At 47.1% G+C, this 23,488-nt stretch overlaps 1 protein-coding gene and 4 non-coding genes across 5 annotated transcripts; 4 read left to right on the top strand and 1 right to left on the bottom strand.

Moving 5' to 3' along the window:
• The first annotated feature begins 9,478 nt into the window (after positions 1-9,478).
• TRNAA-CGC (transfer RNA alanine (anticodon CGC)) lies at positions 9,479-9,550 on the top strand. Its single transcript has one exon. It is a non-coding gene; the product is annotated as a tRNA-Ala (tRNA).
• Positions 9,551-9,873: 323 nt separating this feature from the next.
• On the bottom strand, positions 9,874-10,878 carry LOC135903172 (uncharacterized). Its single transcript, XM_065433574.1, has one exon. It carries the CDS (start codon positions 10,876-10,878, stop codon positions 9,874-9,876), a length of 1,005 nt encoding a protein of 334 aa, XP_065289646.1.
• Positions 10,879-15,406: 4,528 nt separating this feature from the next.
• On the top strand, positions 15,407-15,478 carry TRNAA-UGC (transfer RNA alanine (anticodon UGC)). Its single transcript has one exon. It is a non-coding gene; the product is annotated as a tRNA-Ala (tRNA).
• Positions 15,479-15,784: 306 nt separating this feature from the next.
• On the top strand, positions 15,785-15,856 carry TRNAA-UGC (transfer RNA alanine (anticodon UGC)). Its single transcript has one exon. It is a non-coding gene; the product is annotated as a tRNA-Ala (tRNA).
• A 5,555-nt stretch (positions 15,857-21,411) lies between these two features.
• On the top strand, positions 21,412-21,483 carry TRNAA-CGC (transfer RNA alanine (anticodon CGC)). Its single transcript has one exon. It is a non-coding gene; the product is annotated as a tRNA-Ala (tRNA).
• The last annotated feature ends 2,005 nt before the right edge of the window (positions 21,484-23,488 follow it).

Below are 23,488 nucleotides of genomic sequence, written 5' to 3'. Positions count from 1 at the left end.
CTACACCGCGCGTCATAGGCGAAACGTAACAGTCATCAGAAGCGTGCATCCATGGACATATAGCCTGTATAATAATTTTTACATGATCTGTACTGTTCCTCTGGCACTAATAAATTAGGAAATGCATTTGCTATTTAAAGCACTACTATAAACCTTTGTGTTTGAGAAATGGAATACTCAAAAGTGTAACACAACCAATGTGTACATGAAACCTACGATGCCTTTGACATTTGTCAGTGTGACAAATAGGCACTGAAAAATGCCAAGGGCGTCATAGCTTCCTTGTTTCAAACCTTGTATGCGAGTATATTACTGGTATCTTCGCAGTGAAGGGAAATCACATTATTATCAGACTTATGAGGGGAACTCACGTTTCTCTAGTTTAATATTTTCTTTTTTGTGCTCCTATATTCTTTACTTTTCCAAAAATAATGGGTGTTTGAAATAAGTACTCTATATTGCTCTTAAATTTTTCCTGCACCAGAGCCCACGTTGGGTTACATTTCTTGAACACTTTGCAGTGCTGTAGATTATCAAAAGGAAGAAAAAAAATGCCGTAAGTTTGCATTTTAGCCTTCTGTATAACAAGAAGTATGAACCTATCGATTACATAGACAAGTACAAAAGAACTATGAAAAACTGAGCATAAAGACAGACATACATTATAATAGCAGGAATCTATGGCGAGAATTCTAGTAGAAAGGAACCAATAAAAACTAGGCACTAAAGACACATATTAATTATAATAACACAAGTATTTGCTAAGGATTTGAAGATACAAAAAGAATGTCTTCAAATCACTCCACCCCAACATTCATCCATGGTTCGATGAGTGACCACAGCTGGTGATGCGGTTTGGATAGGTGGAAGCTGAGTGCAGCTGTGAAATAGGTGTAACATGTTGAGGGTCACCAAAGGTTGCACGCTGGTTGCACAGCAGGTTGCCTCGATCTCCAGACTCACTCGACATCATGCGTTGAGCCTGGTTATACGTCGTTTGCAAGAGGCCTGGCCCAAGTGTGTGGCACGGCTTGGGTAAAATTTCGAGGCAACCTGAAAAACACAGATCCATATCTATAAGCAACAAACTATTTTCCATCATAGAGCAAACCTGAAGTTTACCATCGGCACATAGCAGACAATGAAAACAGACACAAGTCACCAGACTTGAGGTATACAGATGTGCAAAAGTGTAAATGAATGTGAAGAGCTGCTTATAGGACGAAATGTTTCATTCGTCTTTTTTAGATCAATAATAGTATCTTAACATCAAGTCAAGTGTACTGGGCCCTCCCTAAAAAAATTCAAATAATGGGGTTTTACGTGCCAAAACCACTTTCTGATTATGAGGCACGCCGTAGTGGAGGACACCAGAAAGTTTGACCACCTGAGGTTCTTTATTGTGCACCTTAATCTAAGTACACGGGTGTTTTCGCATTTCGCCCCCCTCGAAATGCGGCCGCCGTGGCCGGGGTTCAATCCTGCGACCTCGTGCTCAGCAGCCCAACACTATAGCCACTGAGCAACCACGGCGGGTATGGCCGTGGTTTTTCTGTAAGTATTTCTGTAAGTTTTTCTGTAAGCTATTTCTATAAGTAGGCTATTTCATGCGAGCTGTCCCGACCTGGCACACGACCACTTGAAATTTCTTTTCGAAAAACTGGAGGCCCTTCAATATAGGACAAATGTTAATTTCAAGAAATACTTATGTAACGCACCAAACTATGCATCATAAAAGGCATAGCCAAAAAATTGGTTCCTTCCTTAAGGGGGCCAAATTTTTCAGGACAATAAAGAGAGGCCTTACACCAAAAATTGAACAGCTTATTAGCCACTGCTCAGTTTATTATGGCTCATTAAAACTGGACAAAATGGCCTATTAACTTTATTTTCATAGAACTCGCTTACAGCAAAAGCTGCAAATTTATGTAATCCACATATTTAGGACTTGTCCTGCATGCAAAAACTGGTTTCAGGAAGATAAATTATGCAGCAGTGCACAGAGATGAGGATGAACTAGGAAAAAAAGTCAGTTTTGGTGTAAGTTTATTGGCATAGTTACTATTGAGGCAGTCCTAGTAAATTTATGCCCAATAACTTGTATGAAAGTACACTGTATTGTTTTTAAATTGCTAAAGCTTTATCAAAGCAGTTTTGTGTCAAGCAAGAAAAAAAATGGTACAAGTGGTCTCGTACTAGTTTCAAAATTTGCATCGCATTTCGTCTAATCCACGTAGCCTCTTGGCGGCTAAGGCAAAATGGATGGACTTGAGCATTCTTGCACCAATAGCAGGGAGTCTAAACTGCTTCGAAGTTAATTCTTTCATTGCTGAGTGGCTACAAGCCACTTCACTCAAAAATTTGCCACTTAATTACATGTATTTACTTCAATCTTTCTGTCGGCTTCCAGCCTACTTGGCATCATCACGAAGGCTGCCAACTCCCTAGTGGACGTAGCCAGGACAGGGTGGTGGCAGGAGCCGCCAAAGGCTTCGAACTCCCTAGTGAACATAGTGAGGACACGGTGGTCGTAGGATGCAGGGGCGGGAGCCACCAGAGTGTACCTGCAGCAAATTTGCACAAACGCTCATAGTCCTACCATGTCACAGTTTACAAGAAAAATTCAGCTGTCTGTGTAACATGGATACCAATACAAATAAATGTAAACAGTGAGGTCCTACAACACAACTAGAACATCGACAAAGAAGAAATGGTACTTATGTTTATGAAAATCCAAGCAATGAAAAAAAATGTGGATCCGATTTGTGCGTGGAAGCTCAATGGTAACCAGAGCTCATACCATCAAGTGATTTGCTAATCAACTGCAAGCCTCTTAAAATGTCATTGTATATTTTTACATGCACTATGTTAAGCTGCATTAAAACAAGTGCAATATCTCTGAATATAAGTAAATCACGAAGCAATTCAATTAATGAATTCCAGTGGTCGTTAATGCAACAAAGTGCAAGCTCTGAATGAAGCTGGCCAAACTGGGTAGTGACAAATAACAATATGATTTTCTACATCTTGTTTTTCTGGCTTTCGCTATAGTATTAAAATGCACAAGAAATTTCACATTCCTGACATTTAACCCTGCAAATTTTTATTCCATAATGCATAATACTTTAGCAAGATCACTAATGCTGTCTTTTAATCGTAAATAGTGATAGAACAAGAAATTTTACTGGAGCCAATGTTTGGCAAAAAAACTTATCTCCTTTTCTTTGTCGAAACATTGGCTCCAGCGATGCTCCTTGTTCTACGGCTCTTATAATTTCAAGTCTCTGTCTTCCTGTGAACCTCTGTACTTTCAATGTTGTATCAATTAAATTGTAACGGAGAATTAGTACATGTAGCTGATGAAGAATTTGTGCTTGTTGGTAGATAATGACAGAGTAACTGCGCAACATAGAGATACGGACAAAGGAGGCTTATGCGTGTCGTTTCCTACAGCCATGTTTCTCTCTTTTGGACGATTACTCTATCTAGATGTAAAAGTATTACCCTTTGCACAATAATGCTGAAATGAAAAAGGCCAGGAAAGTGAACACAAAAATTAAAACAAATAGCATCATATGCTAATGAGATATGCAAAAGTGCCTGCTACGATCTGTCTCACCCATAACGTGCTGGATCAGATGGCGTCTTCTTCTGGATGTTGCCATTTCTTGAATACCTAAAATAAAGTACATTTCAAAATTACAAAGATACACAGAACAACAGCAGTAGCAGAGGAGATAATGCATTGTTTAGTAAAAGAAAATAAACTAATCTCTGATACACTGCAGACGAAATTTCCTTTATTAAATTAGTAGAAAAATACACCACACCTCATTTCATTCAATGATGTGAGCGTTTCTTGGTACAAGAAAAAAAAGGTATTTCTGCATGAAAACAGTAATATAATCATAGCATTCTACTTTTACAAAATACGCTACAGCGACTAGCTACGGCTGCATATAGTTAAAATTGTTATATGCACCTTACAATAGCCAAGACAGCATAAACTTGGGTTCATATGCAGCTCACCGGCAGAAAGAACTTTGCAATCAATTCATTTCTGCTTGCCAAATATCTACACTAACATAAGACTACAAATAAAAGACCCTCTTTTTCATAAAACACCGGACTCAAAATAGAAAATCCAGTAGGAATAGCACAAATTCTCTACACAACACAGCCAGGCTTTGTGCGCCTAGTAGGATTTACTATATAAAGGTTGCAGCAAATTCATGCTTTTAAATATTTACAAGCGTGAAAATAAAGATGACATAAAAGATAATAGCATTATACATCGGCTTATACTGTAAGCCAATGTGTTTCCGACTTGACGCCAAATGCACATTTAGTTTGTGATGTTTCAGCGCTTTTAAAGGGTTGTGTCTGTTCGCTCGTGCATGCAGCCGCCTTACTGCTACGAAAATATCTGTGCTGCCACATCGCCTGACACTGCCATACAGCGTGGTAGCGTTTTTATTATTTGCGGTAATATACCTAAAGCGCTAGTAAATCTTCAGAATAGACAACTGTTTTTTCGACAACCTGTCTTCGCCAGCGAATGTCACACTGGTGCTAGTATTGTTTCTACACTTCAAGTTACGCAGTACTTGGTATTCTACGGATTTTTCGATGCGACAGGCCACTCGTCATTGGAGTCGTTAAGACCGGTGTTTATCTATGGCAGTACAGCTTTGCTATAATTTCAGATGCTCTCCTGGGACTTCCGTCTGCCAGTAGTATTTTCGCATACATACGCCCAGGCATGCCTAAGAAACGTCTGTGATCTGCTAAGAGAAACGTGGCGCAAAATGTAGCCGTGCCGGAAGGGCCGATTACGCGCCGTTTGGAAACTCGGAACAAAAGCTGATATGCTTACCTGAGAGGTTAAGAGAAATATGGCACAGGTCACTCTCCGCTGGTAGTCTTTCGTATGCATCTGGTCGTCTCTGCGTTGCGATCTCCCACATCACAAGGAAAATGCAGTGCAAAACGCAACACTTCCGGCGAGCTGCACTTGCTCGATGTCGGCAAAGACGAAATCGGCGACACGCCGCTGCTGGCGGCAGTCGTCCTCGTCGCAATCACACAGCACGGACAGAAGTTCCCACCGTAACTTGCCGCAACGCATGGTTGCAGTCGCCCCTAACGCAGCGCTTTCAGAACCACTCTATTGAATACAGAACCACCACTCGACGACAACGTACTCGCGCGAGATGCAACACAACTGAAAAATGGCGTCATGCTATTGACGGTTTCGGCTTTGGATCCTTTGAATCCGCACAACTAGTTTCGGTTTTCTTTCCTTGCGTTGAAACAAAAACTGTTTTGCTCACTGATAATTTTACGTCACGTAAGTAATGTTCACGAATGAAACAGCCGTGAATTTAACACGCGTCTTGAAATACCCGCTACGTTCACTTCGCAGAAGCAAAATTTGCTCGTCCGAGTGCGGTTACGTTTGAAATATCTATCGTTGGGCTGTCGGAGCGTGCTCAAAGTGGGAAGACGCAGCATAATTGTTCTTAATTTGCTTAGCTATAACGGTGCGGCTGCCCTTGATCTCTGTCGAGTGCAGTTTGCTCTGATGTAAGGTATAACTACAAAGCCGCCGACGTTACTGAATAATCTAGTGCACCTGAAGCTGCCAGAACTCCGGTATTTCCTCCACAATTTCTGGCGACTGCGTTCCGCTGTCACCAAATGCGAGCGTAGTGTTTGACGGAGATTTAGCAACACATTTTCCCGAAATATCGTTCACCGCTGTATCACGACGTGGAGAAGCAGCGTTGATGGTCCTCAGTAAAATTTTCTGTTTATTGCGAATTTTGCCATAGCAGTTATATGGGCACAACCATCGAAATATATCTGTCGGTTTTACCGCGAGCTTGCGTATAAAGTATAGTGCGATAAGATCCCATCCCGCGCCGTTGGCTGTGCGCGTTAAAGGAAGTGTTCGAGGCTGAGCCGGGCTGGATGGGCGCCCCAAGTGAAGTATCTAAGGAGGTCACGTGACAAAACGCGCGCAAGCCGGGAGAGGGAGGCGCTAGTTTAGCGCGCTTCTCCTCCTCTAGCCGTTGCTCTAGCCCGGTCTTGCGCCACCCTCGCTCTGTTTTGGAGATAATTTCCGATGGATCCAAAGCTGGGAGTGGAGGGGGGGGGGGTAAGGGTGTGCTCAGATAGTGCAAATTTTCGGAAACGCTTTGAAGGAAGAGGCAGCAGAAGCGTTCGGTCCGCTCTGCTCGCGCCCTTCATCACGCCAACGCTGTGACAGCGAGTGTTCGCCGTCATTGAGTGAGATCTGTTGATGTTTGCACGTGCGCGTGACCCAGTGCTTGCTAATTTCAGGAGTAAGCGAATGTTTACTGCAGTTTATTCAGCCGATGAAACTACGAACCTTGGTTCGTGCAATAGTTCGTGCAGTGGTTCATGCAGCATTGGGGTGAAACTGCTGTGTTGTTGTTTTTATATTTCTAGGGGGTTCCAAAGCAGTGTTGCGTACACTAATATTTGTTTCTGGTCGCGGAACGCAACGCACTGCGCTAGCCCAGTGGCTATTGTGTTGCGCTGCTGAGCTCGAGGTGACGGGTCCACCCACAACCGCGGCAGTCACATTCCAACGGGGTCAGAATGCGAAAATGCGCGTATACCATGGATTCCGTACACGTTAAATAACCCAAGCTGCTGAAAATAAATCTGCAACTTTCCATTACCGTGCGCCTCATAACAAGATCTTGAGTTTTCAACTTAAGTCTTCAATATTTAATTTTGAGTCGCGGAATTACACTTACAATCGACACTGTTGAGGGCGCCTACTGAACTTGTTATCTCGTTGCTGTGCTCTCTTTAGTAGCCAATACTTTTTTTTAGATTTACTTATGGTCAGAATCCAGTGTGGCAAATCCAGGTCTTCCTTAGCATAGGAAACCAGCTATCGCTTAAGCGTGCGAGGTATCAACAAACATGGTCAAGTAAAATCAATATATGGAGTTCGAAGTAATTGCACAACATGACAAGGATGAAAGAATGATACACCGCATTACAACCAGGACAGGAACCCGAGGGCCTGCCTAAAACAGAAGAGTTTATCTGGTATTTCTTCTCCTGCATTAAAATCTTTCTCTCGCCAGACTCATCTCAAATATCAGAGGAATGGCGATTTTCCACGACGACTCTTCGCGTGCTATTGAGAGTCAAACGACCCATGCGCAAATCTTTACTCTTGTTTTCTGACTCTACTCGCGTAAAAGTGGGTCTTCGGAAGAAAAAAGAGAGTCAAGTTGCCGGGATTACTTTTTACTCTCTTTTTTCTTAGAGTGTGGAGTGCTGTGACGCCACCTCGGGTGGAGTCGCGGTGCTCCAGCTGGACCTCGAGAAAGCGTTAGATTGTGTCTCTCATGATATTTTGTTTGCCATTTTGGATTACGTTAATGTTGGTTCCATCATCACTGAGAGAGTGGCGTTGGCGTACCAGAACTGCACAACACGCTTAATTGTGAATAAATCATTGGGGGCCCCCAATAACGTCATGCGTTCTGTGCGTCAGGGCTGCCCTCTCAGTCCTCTTTTGTTTGACATTTACATAGAAACTATGTGTTTGGCAATAACTGAGAATGAGCAAATACACGGCTATAGCTTGGCAGCCACACAAATCAAGCTCTTGGCATATGCAGATGACATGTGTGTTGTACAAGCAAAGAAAGTGTGACGGAAACAATAAGGGTAGTGAAAAATTTTTGTGATGTGACGGGCAGTAGAGTGAACTGGGGATAGTCCCTCGGTTTGTGGCACGGAGAGTGGTCCTCGGCCCCGGACCATTTTGCAAATGTGAGCTGGATAAAAACCCCGACCAAGTACTTAGGTGTCCCCATGGGAAGTTACAAAAATAGTGACGAATACTGGACGAACCAAGCCAGAGAAACAAGAGAAAAAGCAGACAGGTGGAAAGGCATCAACCTGTCGGTTTTCGCAAAAGCAACTGTGTGTAACATGTTTTTTATCACGAAGTTGTGGTAAGTCATGCAAACGTTGTACTGTTAAAGGGTAAACGTGCAAAGGTTGCACAGAGTGTTCGCGGTTTTTATCTCGGGCTCTACCTGGGATAGGAGTAGCCGAACCAACCTGTTCCGGCACGTGAAGAAAGGGGGGCTGGGCTTGGCGCATCTTTTTGTACGCCAGCTTGTGAACAGATTTTTGTTTTTTCGGGATGTGCGTGATCCGTTTCTGCGGACTGTATGCCAACTCAGGTTGAGAGGTGCTTTGCCGGCACTTATTGTTAGCACAGATAGTATGCCCGGAACGCTTCGTGGCTATCTAAAAAAAGTTGCAGATAGTGTGCGCTTTCTGTCTGTGCGTTTTTCTTTTGAGTATTTATGTAACGTTAAAAAGAAAACATTGTATAAAGATATTTGCGATATTGTATTTCTAGTGCCATTGTATAGAGCGCTATAGAGTGGAAGATCAGGACTGGATGTCCTTAAGCGAGTGAAAAATATGGAGGTGCCTACTGGGGTAAAGACATTCTTTTTTAAATAACACACAGGAACATTCTCAGTGAAGACATTCAAGGAAGAACGTGGCTGTCTTCTACCCTGGGGCTCTCACTGCTCGATTTGCAAGCAACCAGAAACAATAGACCATGTCTTTTTGCATTGCTGGGCCGGAGTGTTCTTCTGGGATGTCCTACAAAGAACAATGAAGAAGGAGTTACCGTTAAATCCGCATGGCATCAGGTACTTAGCGGTAACGAATGACGACGGGGTCCCCTTCGACCTAATAATGCTCAAGGGCCTTCACACTTTATGGCGTGCAAGGATGTCTGGGTACTACTGCGACCCGGACGCTAGGCCTGCGCGTACGTATTTCCGCGAAAGCATGTCTCGTTTCATTGAAATAAAGAAAATACAAGAATGTGTACCCGAATGGCTGTGTAGGATAGAACCTCTGACAGCATTGAAAGAATTTTAATTCGACAACGCCAGTCCTTATAGGACTGATGGCATGTATATCCTTTCAAAATGTTTTGTATTTGTTAAGTGTGTATTGTAATTGTGTTCTGTATGATTTTCTTTGTACAATGTCGAAGACCGGCAATAAATAAAAAAAAGGGGGGTGTAGCTCACTGATGGAGCGCTCGCTTCGCATGTCAGAAGTCCCGGGTTCAAACCCCGGCACCTCCAGTGTGGTGTATAATTTATTTCTAATCACTTTATTTCGCAACACTTAGTAAGCAATCCAACTATTTAAATAAACGATACTACGTCAATTCCACTTAAACAAGCAATACTTGCATTTCTCGCGCTGGCTTCCACGCCTACACATCACCACAACGCCGTTTCTTTCACGACAACGCTTAGGATGACTGCAGCCACATCAGGTGTGTAGCAACAAGCCTGATCGAAAGGAAGCTTTTTCCGCTTTCTAGTGGCTGCTGGATGTGAAGAACCATAAACGGTCCACACAAGACTGCGTTTATTGTTCCGGGGGTGTAGCTCAGTGGTAGAGCGCTCGCTTCGCATGTGAGAAGTCCCGGGTTCAAATCCCGGCACTTCCAGAGTGGTGTATAATTGATTTTTTATCACTTTATTTCGCAACACTCAGTAAGCAGTTCAACAATTTAAATAAACGTTACTACGTCAATTCCACTTATACAAGCAATACTCGCATTTCTCGCGCTGGCTTCCACGCCTCCACATCGCCACAAGCGCCGTTTCTTTCACGACAACGCTTAGGATGACTGCAGCCACATCAGGTGTGTAGCAACAAGCCTGATCGAAAGGAAGCTTTTGCCGCTTTCTATTGGCTGCTGGATGTGAAGAACAATAAACGGTCCACACAAGACTGCGGTTATTGTTCCGGTGGTGCAGCTCAGTGATTCTACTTCCGGCTTCCCTGGCACCTTTGCCTGGAGCTGGCACCTTTCCCTGGAGCTGGCACCTTTCCGTAGCCAGTGCCCGAGCCAGGGGGGCTCGGGCACTGGCTCTTGTAGTGGCCTCGTCCTCCACACTGGAAGCAGACTGGAATGCTCCTGCGTGTATCTGCTGCGCCTGATTGGGCGGCAGCCACTACAGGCCTGCTGCGGCCCCGAGTGCCTCGCAACGTTGTGACAGGTTCCGGGACCGGAGGCCGGAAAGGTACCTGGGTGGCAAAGGTGCGGTGAGTGAATGGGTCCAGCGCCCTTGGAGGCGGTACCATATTCCCCGGGCTTGCAATCTGAGAACCGTGCCACGCGCAAGACGGCTCGAGGGAGGCTTGAGGCGGGGGTGGAGGCTGGTAAGTTAGCTCTGCCAACATCGCCGCCTGAATATCGGACGCCGCTTTAACGAGATCGTCGAGCGAAGAGAAGGTGCGGCCCCTTAGATAAGCCTGGAAGCGAGGGTGAGCTTGCCGGATTGCCCGGGTGAATCTTTCCGTTTCGGGTGCTGAAGGATCTGCGCGCTCGTAAAGCTCCTGAAAGGACGGTATGTATTCGAGGAGGCTTTCCTCCTCCGCCTGACTACGGGCGCGAAGCTCGTCTTTCATGCGCACAACGTAGTCGGGGGGGAGGAATTCTGCTCGCAGTAGCTGCTCAAAGTGCGCCCAACTTTGGAAGGACTGGCGACGACGCCAGCGGGCGGCGGACCCAGTCAGGGCGACGGGCAAAACGCGCTGAAGAAGAACGTCATCCGTAATGGCTTGCGCATTGCGGTAATCTTCCATTTCCTGAAGGAAGTCCGCCACCGATTTCGTATCTGTGTGCCCTTCATATGTAGGCACAGCGAGCCGCAAATGGAAACTGGCTTCTGGAGTTATGTTTGTCTGATGCTCGAGCAGCGCGGTCAGCTGGGCAATAATGTTGCACATATCTTGTGCGGGCGCACCCTGGTCCTTCTTATCGGGCATTGTAGTAATGGGTTTGCGAGGATGATTTTCAACCGCGCTCTTCTTGACTTTACCCGAACGTAGGTGCATTAAAATGCCGGCGGTGCATCTTTGGTGTTCAAATTGGGCGGGCAAAGCGGTCCGACGGAATGGTCAAGCGGTTCTGCGGAAGCAGGATTGCGCGGAATAGCGGGGCGCAAGGAAAGCGGGAGGTCGAATAAACGTTCAGTGAGCTTACGCCGGTCAGAGGGTTTGGGTACAGATGCAGGAGCTGTGGGACCCGATGTCGGAGCGAAACAAGTAGGCCTAGGGGGCGAGTTCCAGCTGCCTCGAGATGGGGGCGGTTCCCTCGTTCCCGTGCTCGTGGTCCCTGCGGTGCGGAAGCGTACTCCAGAACAAACAGAAAAACAACGAGAAAGAAGAAAACCACGTTGGGTGCCAGATGAAGGCCCCTCAGCCTTCGCTCAGGGGGTCCGCGAGCCGCGACCAGCACGACAGAGGACCAAAGGCGCAAGGAACAAAAACCGCTTTAATTTACGCTAGAATGTAACACTCAATATTACCGCAGCCTCGCGGCCAATAGCAGAAAACAACAAGGCAAGGAAGCAGGCAGCAAAGAAGCAAAGCAGCAAAAGGCAGCAAAAGCAAAGAGGCAAGCTGCAAAACAGCGAGGCAACCAAATATACAAGCGAAAGGGAGCGACGAAAGAACGGCCGCTACCAACCATCAACCAACACAATCTTTCGGGCGATAACAGAATGCATAAAGCGCATAAAGCAAGCAAGCACCGAACCAGGCGCGCGGATAGTCCCAAAAGCGAACAACAAGAAGAACAACACTCTTTCATGCAGACACAATGCAAAGACGCTTTTCCACCTGCTCTGCAGCACGCTCGGTAAAAGAAACCTAGACAGGCCACGCCCCACCAGCGCCTCCCCAAGCCCGCGCCCGCAAAAAGCCCCGAGAGTCGTCTCCGCTGCCTTCTTATCGGGCAGCCGCCTTCCCGGCAGTCCCCACGCGAGTTCTTACGCTACCGCGATCGACGCGCATGCTCCATGCGACGAGTGCCGTTGTGGCGCGCGATTCAAAGGCTTCCCCCGTGCGCGCTGCAGAGAGGGCCAAGGGCCCGACAAGTTAAAGAAGTCAAAAGGCAACTCGAGAATATTGATACGGAAAAATATCAAGGTGCGATGATAAGGTCGCGTGCCGAGCGGCTCTGGATGGGCGAAACACCTACCAAGCGAGTATTGAGCGACGAAAGAAGCTACGCTACGAGAAATGCAATAACAGCTGCGCTACCAAAGTGCGCTTTCCACAGACCAAAAGGTTATCGAACGAGCGCTAGTGCAACGTTTCAGAAACTTGCTAGGCTGCGGAGCGAATGTGCGAGAGGGCTTTGAGACCCATTTTCTGAAATTAATGCCACGATTAGAAGATGAAGTAAAAACACAACTTCAAAGACCAATAAGTATTAGTGAACTGGAAAATGCAATAGATGACTTGCCTACAGGTAAAGCTCCGGGGCCCGACGGGCTTGTTGCCGCTTTTAACGCGATAGCGTTAAGGAGCTCGTGTCGCAGAAAAGCCGGTGTCGTCGGCGTCGGGTGTCGGCGTCCGCGGCGTTGACCGTGAGCGATAAATAACGGCAGGTACTTCATAAATAAAAAGCAACTTCCAAGATGGGCTGGGTGGGAATCGAACCAGGGTCTCCGGAGTGTGAGATGGAGACGCTACCACTCAGCCACGAATTTGATGCTTCCAAGCGGTACAAACGCGCCTGTAGTGAATGCGGTGTTGCCTTCGAAACGAGCCGTGGAAAGTTATACTGCAGTGTATACAGGTAATTATTAACATGTAACTTACAGAAGTCGCAATTACAAGAGTAGCGAAGTGCGTTTCCGCTGCATTTCTTCTGCGCTTTCCGCACACGTAGAGCCATCTTGCGGCAAACACAGAAGACCCCCTCCTCTCCATGTAGGGCGCTGCCTCAACAGATGGCGCGCCACGCCCGCATTGGAGCTGTGGAAGGACCGGTGCGAGGGAGGTCGTTGCCCGGACTCTCTCTCCCCTGACAACGCTTCGCCTTGCTCCCTCGGCAGAATCCAGCGTCCTTCCTGTCTTTAGATCGCTATCTCTCTATCTCTCTGCCCGTGCCGATCACGACGTTTGGCTGGCGTGCATCATTCATTTCCCCCTACGAGATACCGAGTTCTTCGGTTCGTTCCGCTTGCTCAGGCGCACGTTTCGTTGCTGTGCCGAACGCCGCGTTGCTCGACCATATGGCTCGACGCTCACCGCGTCCGATGCGGGGCGCCTTGTAAGTGATGGCTGTCCTGTAGCCCATTGTCTTACACCCCTTGGCGGGTCGACGGAAACGCTGTCGCGTTCCACTCTTGAAGGCGAAGCTTAAGCGTCCTCCAATTTTTTATAAATACTTTAGGCATCAAATGCCAAAATTGCTCCTCAGAGTTATAGATGAAGCTTATGAATCTAAGATGCTGCCTCCGTCATTTAAAAGAAGCCATGTCGTACTACTACCAATGACCAAAGACCCTGTAAAATTATTGTCACCCGAAGCATACCGACCCACAAGTCTAACTAACACGGATTATAAGGTTTTTATGAAAGTTATAGCTAAGCGACTTCAGTCTATGATTACACACTTGGTCGGTTAACATCAAACTTGTGGAATCAAAGGGAGAACCATACTCACGAATATTCATGTGACCAGAAGTATATTGGAACTATGTGACCTAATGCACGGACGGGTAGCCATGATTCAACTCTACTTAGAAAAAGCTTTCGATAAGGTAACCCACAGCATTCTTTTCTCCCTCTTAGAACACATCAACGTAGGTACCATCATTTATGATGGAGTAAAAATGGCCTACACTGGCTGTTCTTCAAAACTAATTATTAATAAAAAATCAACCGAAAGCATTACAGTATACTCTGGTGTAAAACAGGGATGCCCTGTCAGTTCATTGCTATTTGCAATTTACCTCGAACCGCGGTGTTTAAACCTAATGATGAATAAAAAGATACGTGGTTTCCGGCTCTTATCACGTGAAATAAAGGTCTTATCCTATGCTGACGATATCGCGGTATTCTGCACTGATAAGGAAAGTATTCAGGAAGCTATGCGTACCGCAAGAACTTTCTGCAGCCTTACAGGAAGTGCAATAAGCTGGCAAAAATGCTTAGGTTTTTGGCATGGTGAATGGGAATCTACGCCAGAAATTTTTGACACTATAAATTTCAGTGAGACACCTGCTACTTACCTCGGCGTACCACTCGAACATTACCGCGACACGACCGCGCAGTGGACAGCAGATACTGATCGGGCAAACGAGCAAACAAGAAACTGGGGAGGACGGAATCTATCAATGTTTGCGCGTGCAACTGTGTGTAACTCATTCCTCGTGGCTAAAGTGTTCTATATGTTACAAGTATTACGTATGTCTAGGATGTGTGTCCAAAAATTGCACAGGATATTCGCAATGTTTGTTTGGGGATCGGGATGGGAACGTACAAGCAGGTTAAACTTATTTCATTCCGTGAATAACGGAGGTCTTAGTTTGTGTAATTTGTTTTTAAGACAAGTAGTCTCAAGGTTTATCTTCCTAGGTGACCAAAGGAATGCATTTCTACAAACTGTTATACACGTCCAACTACACAATGCCTTATCTGAGTTCATTGTTACATCATGTGGGACGCCACAAGTAGTGAAAGGATATATGCGCGAAGTGGTAAGCGCTTTTCGTTTGCTCAAAGCCCACTTCTCACTTGAATATTTGTCTGTAGTCGGCCGGCAGAAATTGTATAAAGACCTCGTGGATATTTTGTGCCCCGTGCCCGTATACCGCTCAACATACGCTCTAGGGCCTGAACGCAATGTCTTGAAACGCATAAAAAGAATGCCTATCAGGCCTTCTACCAAATCTTTCTTCTTTCTTGTGCACAGCGGCACCCTTCCCGTAAAACCATGGCTAAGAGAGAAGGGTTTGTTTGTACCATGGAGTACCGATTGCGGTATATGCCATAAACTGGAAACTATAGACCATATATTTCTAGATTGTTGGGACTCGGTGTTCTTGTGGGATATCCAACAAAGAACAATCAAAAAAGAATTCCCTCTGACACCATTCGGTATCCGCTTTCTGCATTTTGAAGTGACGGGAGACGTGCCGTGTGACACAATAATGTTGCTCTGCATGCACAGTGTCTGGAAGACAAGAATGGATGTAAGGCATGAAGCTCTCCAACCTCGTTCTGCTCAAGAATATTTCGTGGAAAACATCCTGCACCTACGTGACACACATAAACCCAAGGGGGAGCAACCAGCGTGGCTACCCATATTAGACAAATTGGCCACAGTTCAGTTCCTTTAACCAAGCTGCATTACCCAGAATGCAGCCGGTGTTTTTACCATAGTACAACTACCTCTTTCTGTTTTTAACTCTAACGCGTGGAATGTTCTACTAAGAGCAAACGTGTTACCTTTTTTGTACGTGCGTTGTGTGTAAAACAGGTAATAAAGAAAAAAAAGGGGGGTTTAGCTCAGTGGTAGAGCGCTCGCTTTGCATGTGAGAAGTCCCGGGTTCAAGCCCCGGCACCTCCAGTGTGGTGTATAATTGAATTTTTTATCACTTTATTTCGCAACACTTAGTAAGCAATTCAACTATTTAAAAAAATACGATACTACGTCAATTCCACATAAACAAGGAATACTTGCATTTCTCGCGCTGGCTTCCACGCCTCCACGTCGCCACAAGCGCCGTTTCTTTCGCGACAACGCCTAGGATGACTGCAGGCACATCAGGTGTGTAGCAACAAGCCTGATCGAAAGCAAGCTTTTTCCACTTTCCAGTGGCTGCTGGATGTGAAGAACAATGAATGGTCCACACGAGACTCCGTTTATTGTTCCGGGGGTGTAGCTCAGTGGTAGAGCGCTCGCTTTGCACGTGAGACGTCCCGGGTTCAAGCCCCGGCACCTCCAGTGTGGTGTATAATTGAATTTTTTATCACTTTATTTCGCAACACTTAGTAAGCAATTCAACTATTTAAAAAAAGGATACTACGTCAATTCCACATAAACATGCAATACTTGCATTTCTCGCGCTGGCTTCCACGCCTCCACAAGCGCCGTTTCTTTCACGACAACGCTTAGGATGACTGCAGGCACATCAGGTGTGTAGCAACAAGCCTGATCGAAAGGAAGCTTTTTTCCACTTTTTAGTGGCTGCTGGATGTGAAGAACAATAAATGGTCCACACAAGACTCCGTTTATTGTTCTGCGGGTGTAGCTCAGTTGTTTTCTGCTTCCGGCAGCCGAGCTGATCGGATCGTTGAATCATGGCCTCAAGCGGGGCGGCGACAGCGGTCACTTTGGGTCGCGGAAACAGGTTCAGCAACGACGATGAAAGGGACTATCAGTTTATTTTGCCCCAACTGCCAAAAGGACGAATTGTTCTCAACACCGTCTTTTTACACGGTGATGTAAGAGCGAGGCCGTACAAGGTCGAGGATTTTCGGGATGCGCTTATGCCCACAAGCCCGCTGCCGGAAGTTGTGTGCCTCGGGGCCTACCAGGTCAATCACGTCTGGGCCGTGACCCTCAGTGACGCAGCTGCAACAAAACGCCTGCTGGCCCTGAAAGAGCTTCAGGTGAAAGGGCATCGATGTGTCATCGTCGACCCGCAGGACCAGCTGGCGAAACTTCGGCTTCACTGGCTGCTGTACGGTGTTTCCGACGAGGACGTCCGGGCGGCATTCACAACCTTCGGCAAGGTAGAAGAGGTGAGCAGGGAGCGTTGGCGCGTCCAAGGCATGCGAGATAAGACCTGGACCACCCGGACCGTGCTACTGAAGCTGAGAAGCGGCATTAAAGTGGAAGACCTGCCTCACCAGGTCCGCGTCGGCGGAGAGCTGGCATTGGTGGTCGTACCTGGTCGGCCCATGCAGTGCCTGCGCTGCCAAGGGACAGGACACGTACGCCGTGATTGCAAAGTCCCCCGGTGTTCGAGATGCAGACGGTTCGGCCACGTCGACGCTGACTGCGTTAAATCTTACGCGGCCGTGACAGGACCAGCAGCGAGTGATGTTGCTGCAGAGCACGTCATGGACGCATTCGAGACAGAAGAAGCTGCTAAGGGAGCCGGTGTGCAAGTGCCTTCATTGACGACAAATGCCACGACGGTACCGGAGGTCACTCAAGCCAAGGTAGTCGAGGGTGCTGAGCAGGTGACTGGGCCTGCACGTGTCGAGAGGGACGAAGACCCTGTGAAGGCAAGTGTTAATAAAGGCGAACGCGAGGACACTGAGTCAGCGATGCAACAGGGCGAGGATGCAAACGACGGGGACCGGGCGGCTAGTCTCGGTGCCACCTCCAAGCGCCCCCGTGACGAGGGCGGAGACAAGGACCGCGCGGCATCCAGCACAAGTGACGGGCCACCAGCGAAGACGCCTCTTGGGGGCGGTCGGTCTACAAGCCGAAGCCAAATGTTCCGCCCGAGGGAAAGCCTGGTGACAAAGCACAGCAAAAGAATAACGCCGGGAAGACGGGTGGTCCCGGAGGCGGCTAGCCGAGGGCTGGTCGTGAAAGGTAAGCACCATGCTCCGGGTCTATCTCATGCTTTGGTTCATAATGGCTCCTAATCCGTTGCTCACTATTGCCACACTAAACGTGAGAGGGTTGGCGGCCAAGCGTAGGCAAAGCCAAGTCCTACGGTTGGCCGCTGACCAAGACCTAGACGTTCTAGCTGTCCAGGAGACAAAGGTTGACGGAGAGGAGGAGACCGGGAGCATGGTGCAGCATTTCATGACGACATTATGCGGTCGTGAGCCATGCGGTAGGGACGTGCGCCGGTTGTGTCCTGTTTGTTAAGAAGTTGCCTGGCCTTGTTGTTAAAAATGTATTTTCATGTCAAACCGGAAGGATCGTTTTTTGTGATTTTGTTTTTCGTGAATTGGAACTCAGAGTCATGTGCATATATACACCGAATGCTGTGGAAGAACGCGCTTCATTTTTTGCGAACCTTTTTCAGTATATTAGCACTGATAAGTGCATGGTTTTGTTGGGGGATTTCAATTGTGTTTTGAGGGCCCGGGATAGAGTCAATAATGCTGGTATTCGCGATAAAAGCAGTAGTGCGTTGACTAAGCTAATTAGTGATAATGAACTGGACGATGTCTGTGAGTGCCTGGAGGGGGAGCGGGAAGTCATGTACACATGATGCCAAGGTAGTAGTCATGCGCGGCTAGACCGCATATACGTATCGCAAGACATAATTCCAAAGTGCCATAGTTATTCGGTGGCACCAGTATCGTTTTCGGATCACTGCATTGTGAAATGTCATATAGGCACGGAGAGGAAGAAACAAGATTTTAATTGGGAACTATGGAAAATGAATGCCTTACTACTAAAAGACGAGCCATTTGTAGAGGCAGTACGTGAGGCCGTCAGGAAAGTATGTGAAGAAAACAGTCAAACAATAGCAGAGAAATGGGAATACTTCAAACAAAACGTAAAAATGAAAGCTTTAGAAAGATCGAGCGGCTTACGATTTGAGAAGGAAATGAAAGAAAGGGGCTTACGAAAGACACTTGAGCAGCTGATAGCGCTGGAGTGCGAAGAGCCTGGGACGTATAAGCAAGATGTAGGAGCCATTAAAGGAAAAATCGAGCAGCTTGACAAGGAACGGTATTAAGGTGCGGTTGTGCGAGCAAGAGCAAATGCATTAGTAGCTGGAGAGACGCCCACTAAACGGGCGCTGGGACTCGAAAAAGCGCAAGCTCGACGGAATCATGTCGACAGAATTTTATGGAACGGCACAGTTGCCGACGATAGTAAGAGCATAGGCCGAGCGTTTCGAGAGTATTATCAGTCACTCTTTGCGTTTCAAGAAGTGAATATAGACGAGCTCAGAAGGGCCTTTCTATCTCGGATGCCGCGCGTGAGTGACGATACAAAACAACGATTGGAATTTAAAATAACAGAACGTGAAGTTGAGAAAGCGATTGATGATTTGAACCAAGGCAAATCACCTGGGCCGGACGGTCTGGGCGCGTGTTTATATAAAGCTTTTAAGAAAGAACTGTCGCCGTTACTAACAGAGCTGTTTAATGATGCGTATGATAACAAAACTTTGCCGCCTTCTTTTGGAAAAGCTCATACCATACTCATCCCTAAGAGTGACCAAGTGGAGAATCTTAGGCTAGTAACATCTTACAGGCCAATATCTTTAACCAATGTTGATTATAAGGTTTTTATGAAAGTTTTGGCTGCCAGACTTCAAAGCGTCATAAATGACATAGTGGCAGATCACCAAACGTGTGGTATTAAGGGAAGGTCCATTTTTCCGAATATTCACACGATGCGGTGCGTGCTGGAGGGCTGTGACGCCACCTCGGGTGGAGTCGCGGTGCTCCAGCTGGACCTCGAGAAAGCGTTTGATTGTGTCTCTCATGATATTGTGTTTGCCATTTTGGATTACGTTAATGTTGGTTCCATCATCACTGAGGGAGTGGCGTTGGCGTACCAGAACTGCACAACACGCTTAATTGTGAATAAATCATTGGGGGCCCCCATTAACATCATGCGTTCTGTGCGTCAGGGCTGCCCTCTCAGTTCTCTTTTGTTTGACATTTACGTAGAAACTATGTGTTTGGCAATAAATGAGAATGAGCAAACACGCGGGTATAGCTTGGCAGCCACACAAATCAAACCCTTGGCATATGCAGATGACATCGCGGTATGTTGTACAAGCAAAGAAAGTGTGACGGAAACAATAAGGGTAGTGAAAAATTTTTGTGATGTGATGGGCAGTTGAGTGAACTGGGGAAAGTCCCTCGGTTTGTGGCACGGAGAGTGGTCTTCGGCCTCGGACCATTTTGCAAATGTGAGCTGGATGAAAACCCCGACCAAGTACTTAGGTGTCCCCATGGGCAGTTACAAAAATAGCGACGAATACTGGACGAACCAAGCAAAAGAAACAAGAGAAAAAGGAGACAGGTGGAAAGGCATCAACCTGTCGATTTTCGCAAAAGCAACTGTGTGTAACATGTTTTTTATCACGAAGTTGTGGTACGTCATGCAAACGTTGTACTGTTAAAGGGTAAACGTGCAAAGGTTGCACAGAGTGTTCGCGGTTTTTATCTGGGGCTCTACCTGGCAAAGGAGTAGCCGAACCAATCTGTTCCGGCACGTGAAGAAAGGGGGGCTGGGCTTGGCGCATCTTTTTGTAGGCCAGCTTGTGAACAGGTTTTTGTTTTTTCGGGATGTGCGTGATCCGTTTCTGCGCACTGTATGCCAACTGAGGTTGAGAGGTGCTTTGCCGGCACTTATTGTTAGCACAGATAGTATGCCCGGAACGCTTCGTGGCTATCTAAAAGAAGTTGCAGATAGTGTGCGCTTTCTGTCTGTGCGTTTTTCTTTTGAGTATTTATGTAACGTTAAAAAGAAAACATTGTATAAAGATATTTGCGATATTGTATTTCTAGTGCCATTGTACAGAGCGCTATACAGTGGAAGATCAGGACTGGATGTCCTTAAGCGAGTGAAGAATATGGAGGTCCCTACTGGGGTAAAGACATTCTTTTTTAAATTACACACAGGAACACTCTCAGTGAAGACATTCATGGAAGAACGTGGCTTTCTTGTACCCTGGGGCTCGCACTGCTTGATTTGCAAGCAACCAGAAACAATAGACCATGTCTTTTTGCATTCCTGGGCCGGAGTGTTCTTCTGGGATGTCCTACAAAGAACAATGAAGAAGGAGTTACCGTTAAATCCGCATGGCATCAGGTACTTAGCGGTAACGAATGACGACGGGGTCCCCTTCGACCTAATAATGCTCAAGGGTCTTCACAGTTTATGGCGTGCAAGGATGTCTGGGTACTACTGCGACCCGGACGCTACGCCTGCGCGTACGTATTTCCGCGAAAGCATGTCTCGTTTCATTGAAATAAAGAAAATACAAGAATGTGTACCGGAATGGCTGTGTAGGATAGAACCTCTGACAGCATTGAAAGAATTTTAATTCGACAACGCCAGTCCTTATAGGACTGATGGCATGTATATCCTTTCAAAATGTTTTGTATTTGTTAATTGTGTATTGTAATGGTGTTCTGTATTATTTTCTTTGTACAATGTCGAAGACCGGCAATAAATAAAAAAAGGGGGGGTGTAGCTCAGTGGTACAGCGCTCGCTTCGCAGGTGAGAAGTCCCGGGTTCAAACCCCGGCACCTCGAGTGTGGTGTATAATTTATTTTTTATCACTTTATTTCGCAACACTTAGTAAGCAATCCAACTATTTAAATAAACGATACTACGTCAATTCCACTTAAACAAGCAATACTTGCATTTCTCGCGCTGGCTTCCACGCCTACATGTCGTCACAACGCCGTTTCTTTCACGACAACGCTTAGGATGACTGCAGCCACATCAGGTGTGTAGCAACAAGCCTGATAGAAAGGAAGCTTTTTCCGCTTTCGAGTGGCTGCTGGATGTGAAGAACAATAAACGGTCCACACAAGACTGCGTTTATTGTTCCGGGGGTGTAGCTCAGTGGTAGAGCGCTCGCTTCGCTTGTGAGAAGTCCCGGGTTAAAACCCCGGCACCTCCAGAGTGGTGTATAATTGGTTTTTTATCACTGTATTTCGCAACACTCAGTAAGCAATTCAACAATTTAAATAAACGTTACTACGTCAATTCCACTTAAACAAGCAATACTCGCATTTCTCGCGCTGGCTTCCACGCCTACACGTCGCCACAAGCGCCGTTTCTTTCACGACAACGCTTAGGATGACTGCAGCCACATCAGGTGTGTAGCAACAAGCCTGATTGAAAGGAAGCTTTTTCCGCTTTCTAGTGGCTGCTGGATGTGAAGAACAATAAACGGTCCACACAAGACTACGTTTATTGTTCCGGTGGTGCAGCTCAGTGATTCTACTTCCGGCTTCTGTCCGGTACGGTCGTGGAATGTCGACTTCCGCAGGAGCGGCTGTTGCGGCCCGTTCGGGCCGCGGAATCAGGTTTTCGGAAACGACCCAACAGGATTATCAACTTGTTTTGCCACAGCTGCCATCAGGAACTACTGTATTTACTACTGTGTTCTTATACGGTGACTTAAAGGCAAGGCCTTATCGCGTCGAGCGTTTTCGCGATGCACTAGTCCGCCATTAGCTCATGTCGGAAGTGGTTGCCCTCGGGGCCTACCAAATGAACCACGTCTGGGCCATCACCTTCAAAGACATTCAATGCAAGAAGAAACTTTTGTCTACCGATGCTTTTAGCGTGAAAGACCACCGTTGTGCTGTGATTGACTCCTGCAACCAAGATGTGAGCATGAAGTTGTACTGGCTTCTCCACACCGCGCCCGATGAAGACGTCAAAGCAGCCCTGGCACCATTCGGAACCGTGACCGAAATCTCCAGAGAAAAATGGCGTGTTACCGGTTGCAACGACAAGGGGTCACATACACGCCTAGTGTCGTTGCATTTGAAGGCAGGGATGTCAGTCGAAGGCCTGCCGCACCAGGTGCGAGTAGGGGAAGATCATGCTCTAGACATCGTGCCAGGAAGGCCTCCGCTTTGCCTCCGGTGTCATTGTACTGGCCATATACGTCGCGAATGTCGCGTGCCGCGCTGTGGGCTGTGTCACCGCTACGGCCACGAAGAGTCCCAGTGCGTGCGCAGCTACGCGAACGTCACTGGGCCGGGTCGTAGTGACATATTAGACGAACACCTGATGGATCAGGTCGACGCCTAAGAGACAGCAGCAGCAAGCGAAACACATCCCAGCAAGGACAAGACGCCTGAGGCCACGCCCCCCGATGTAGACGAAGCGCAGAAACGTCAGAGTGCCACTGAGGAACAACCGCAAAAGCTTGCCCCTGCAAACGATACCGTAAGCGTAACTACCGCCAAAGAGCCTGGGCCCAGCGAAACACGGGAAGGCAAGAAGGGAGAAACGTGCACCGACGTCACTATGGGAATGCCGGCTGCGGCAGTTACTAAGCGCCCGCGAGAAAAAGCGAGCAGCGACGACCAGCGCTCTGACTCAAAGTGTGCAGAAGGATCTCCCTCCAAAACAGCGTCCACCCGTAGGTCTAACTTCAAGCCAAAACCTACTGTGCCACCAGACAGGAAACCAACGCCGTCTGTGCCCCCGCATTAGCGGGAGCATGGTTCGGCTAAACACTTCGTTGCGGGACCGGTGAAAGACTTACATCTACAATGGACAATCACGGATGGCAACTCAACCAAGCGACGGGCTGCATCGGGTGCAGCAAAGACAGCAGTGGTCACTGGTCTAGCGTTGTAAGTTTCCACTCATCTGAACAGTATCTTGTGTCGGTTTGTGTAAACATTATTTACAATGGCCGTTAATCCTGGAATAGCCCTTCATGTTGCAACACTAAACGTACGCGGCTTCGGAGCCCGAAGGCGGCAACTTCAACTGAGCCGCCTGTTATTAGAAAATGATTTCGACATTCTAGCTATCCAGGAAACAAAAATCGAAAGCGAGGAACAAACTGATGAGATGGTGGAAATCTTTCGGTCAAGATATAATGTCTGTGTGTGCCACGCCGTGGGTAAATCAGGGGGGTGCGCAATTTTCTTGCGTAA

The sequence above is a fragment of the Dermacentor albipictus genome, chromosome 2 (genome assembly GCF_038994185.2).
Source record: "Dermacentor albipictus isolate Rhodes 1998 colony chromosome 2, USDA_Dalb.pri_finalv2, whole genome shotgun sequence".
Lineage (NCBI taxonomy): Eukaryota > Metazoa > Arthropoda > Arachnida > Ixodida > Ixodidae > Dermacentor > Dermacentor albipictus.
The sequence above is the reverse complement of the archived record's forward strand: the minus strand, read 5'-3'. Positions and strand labels throughout refer to the sequence as shown.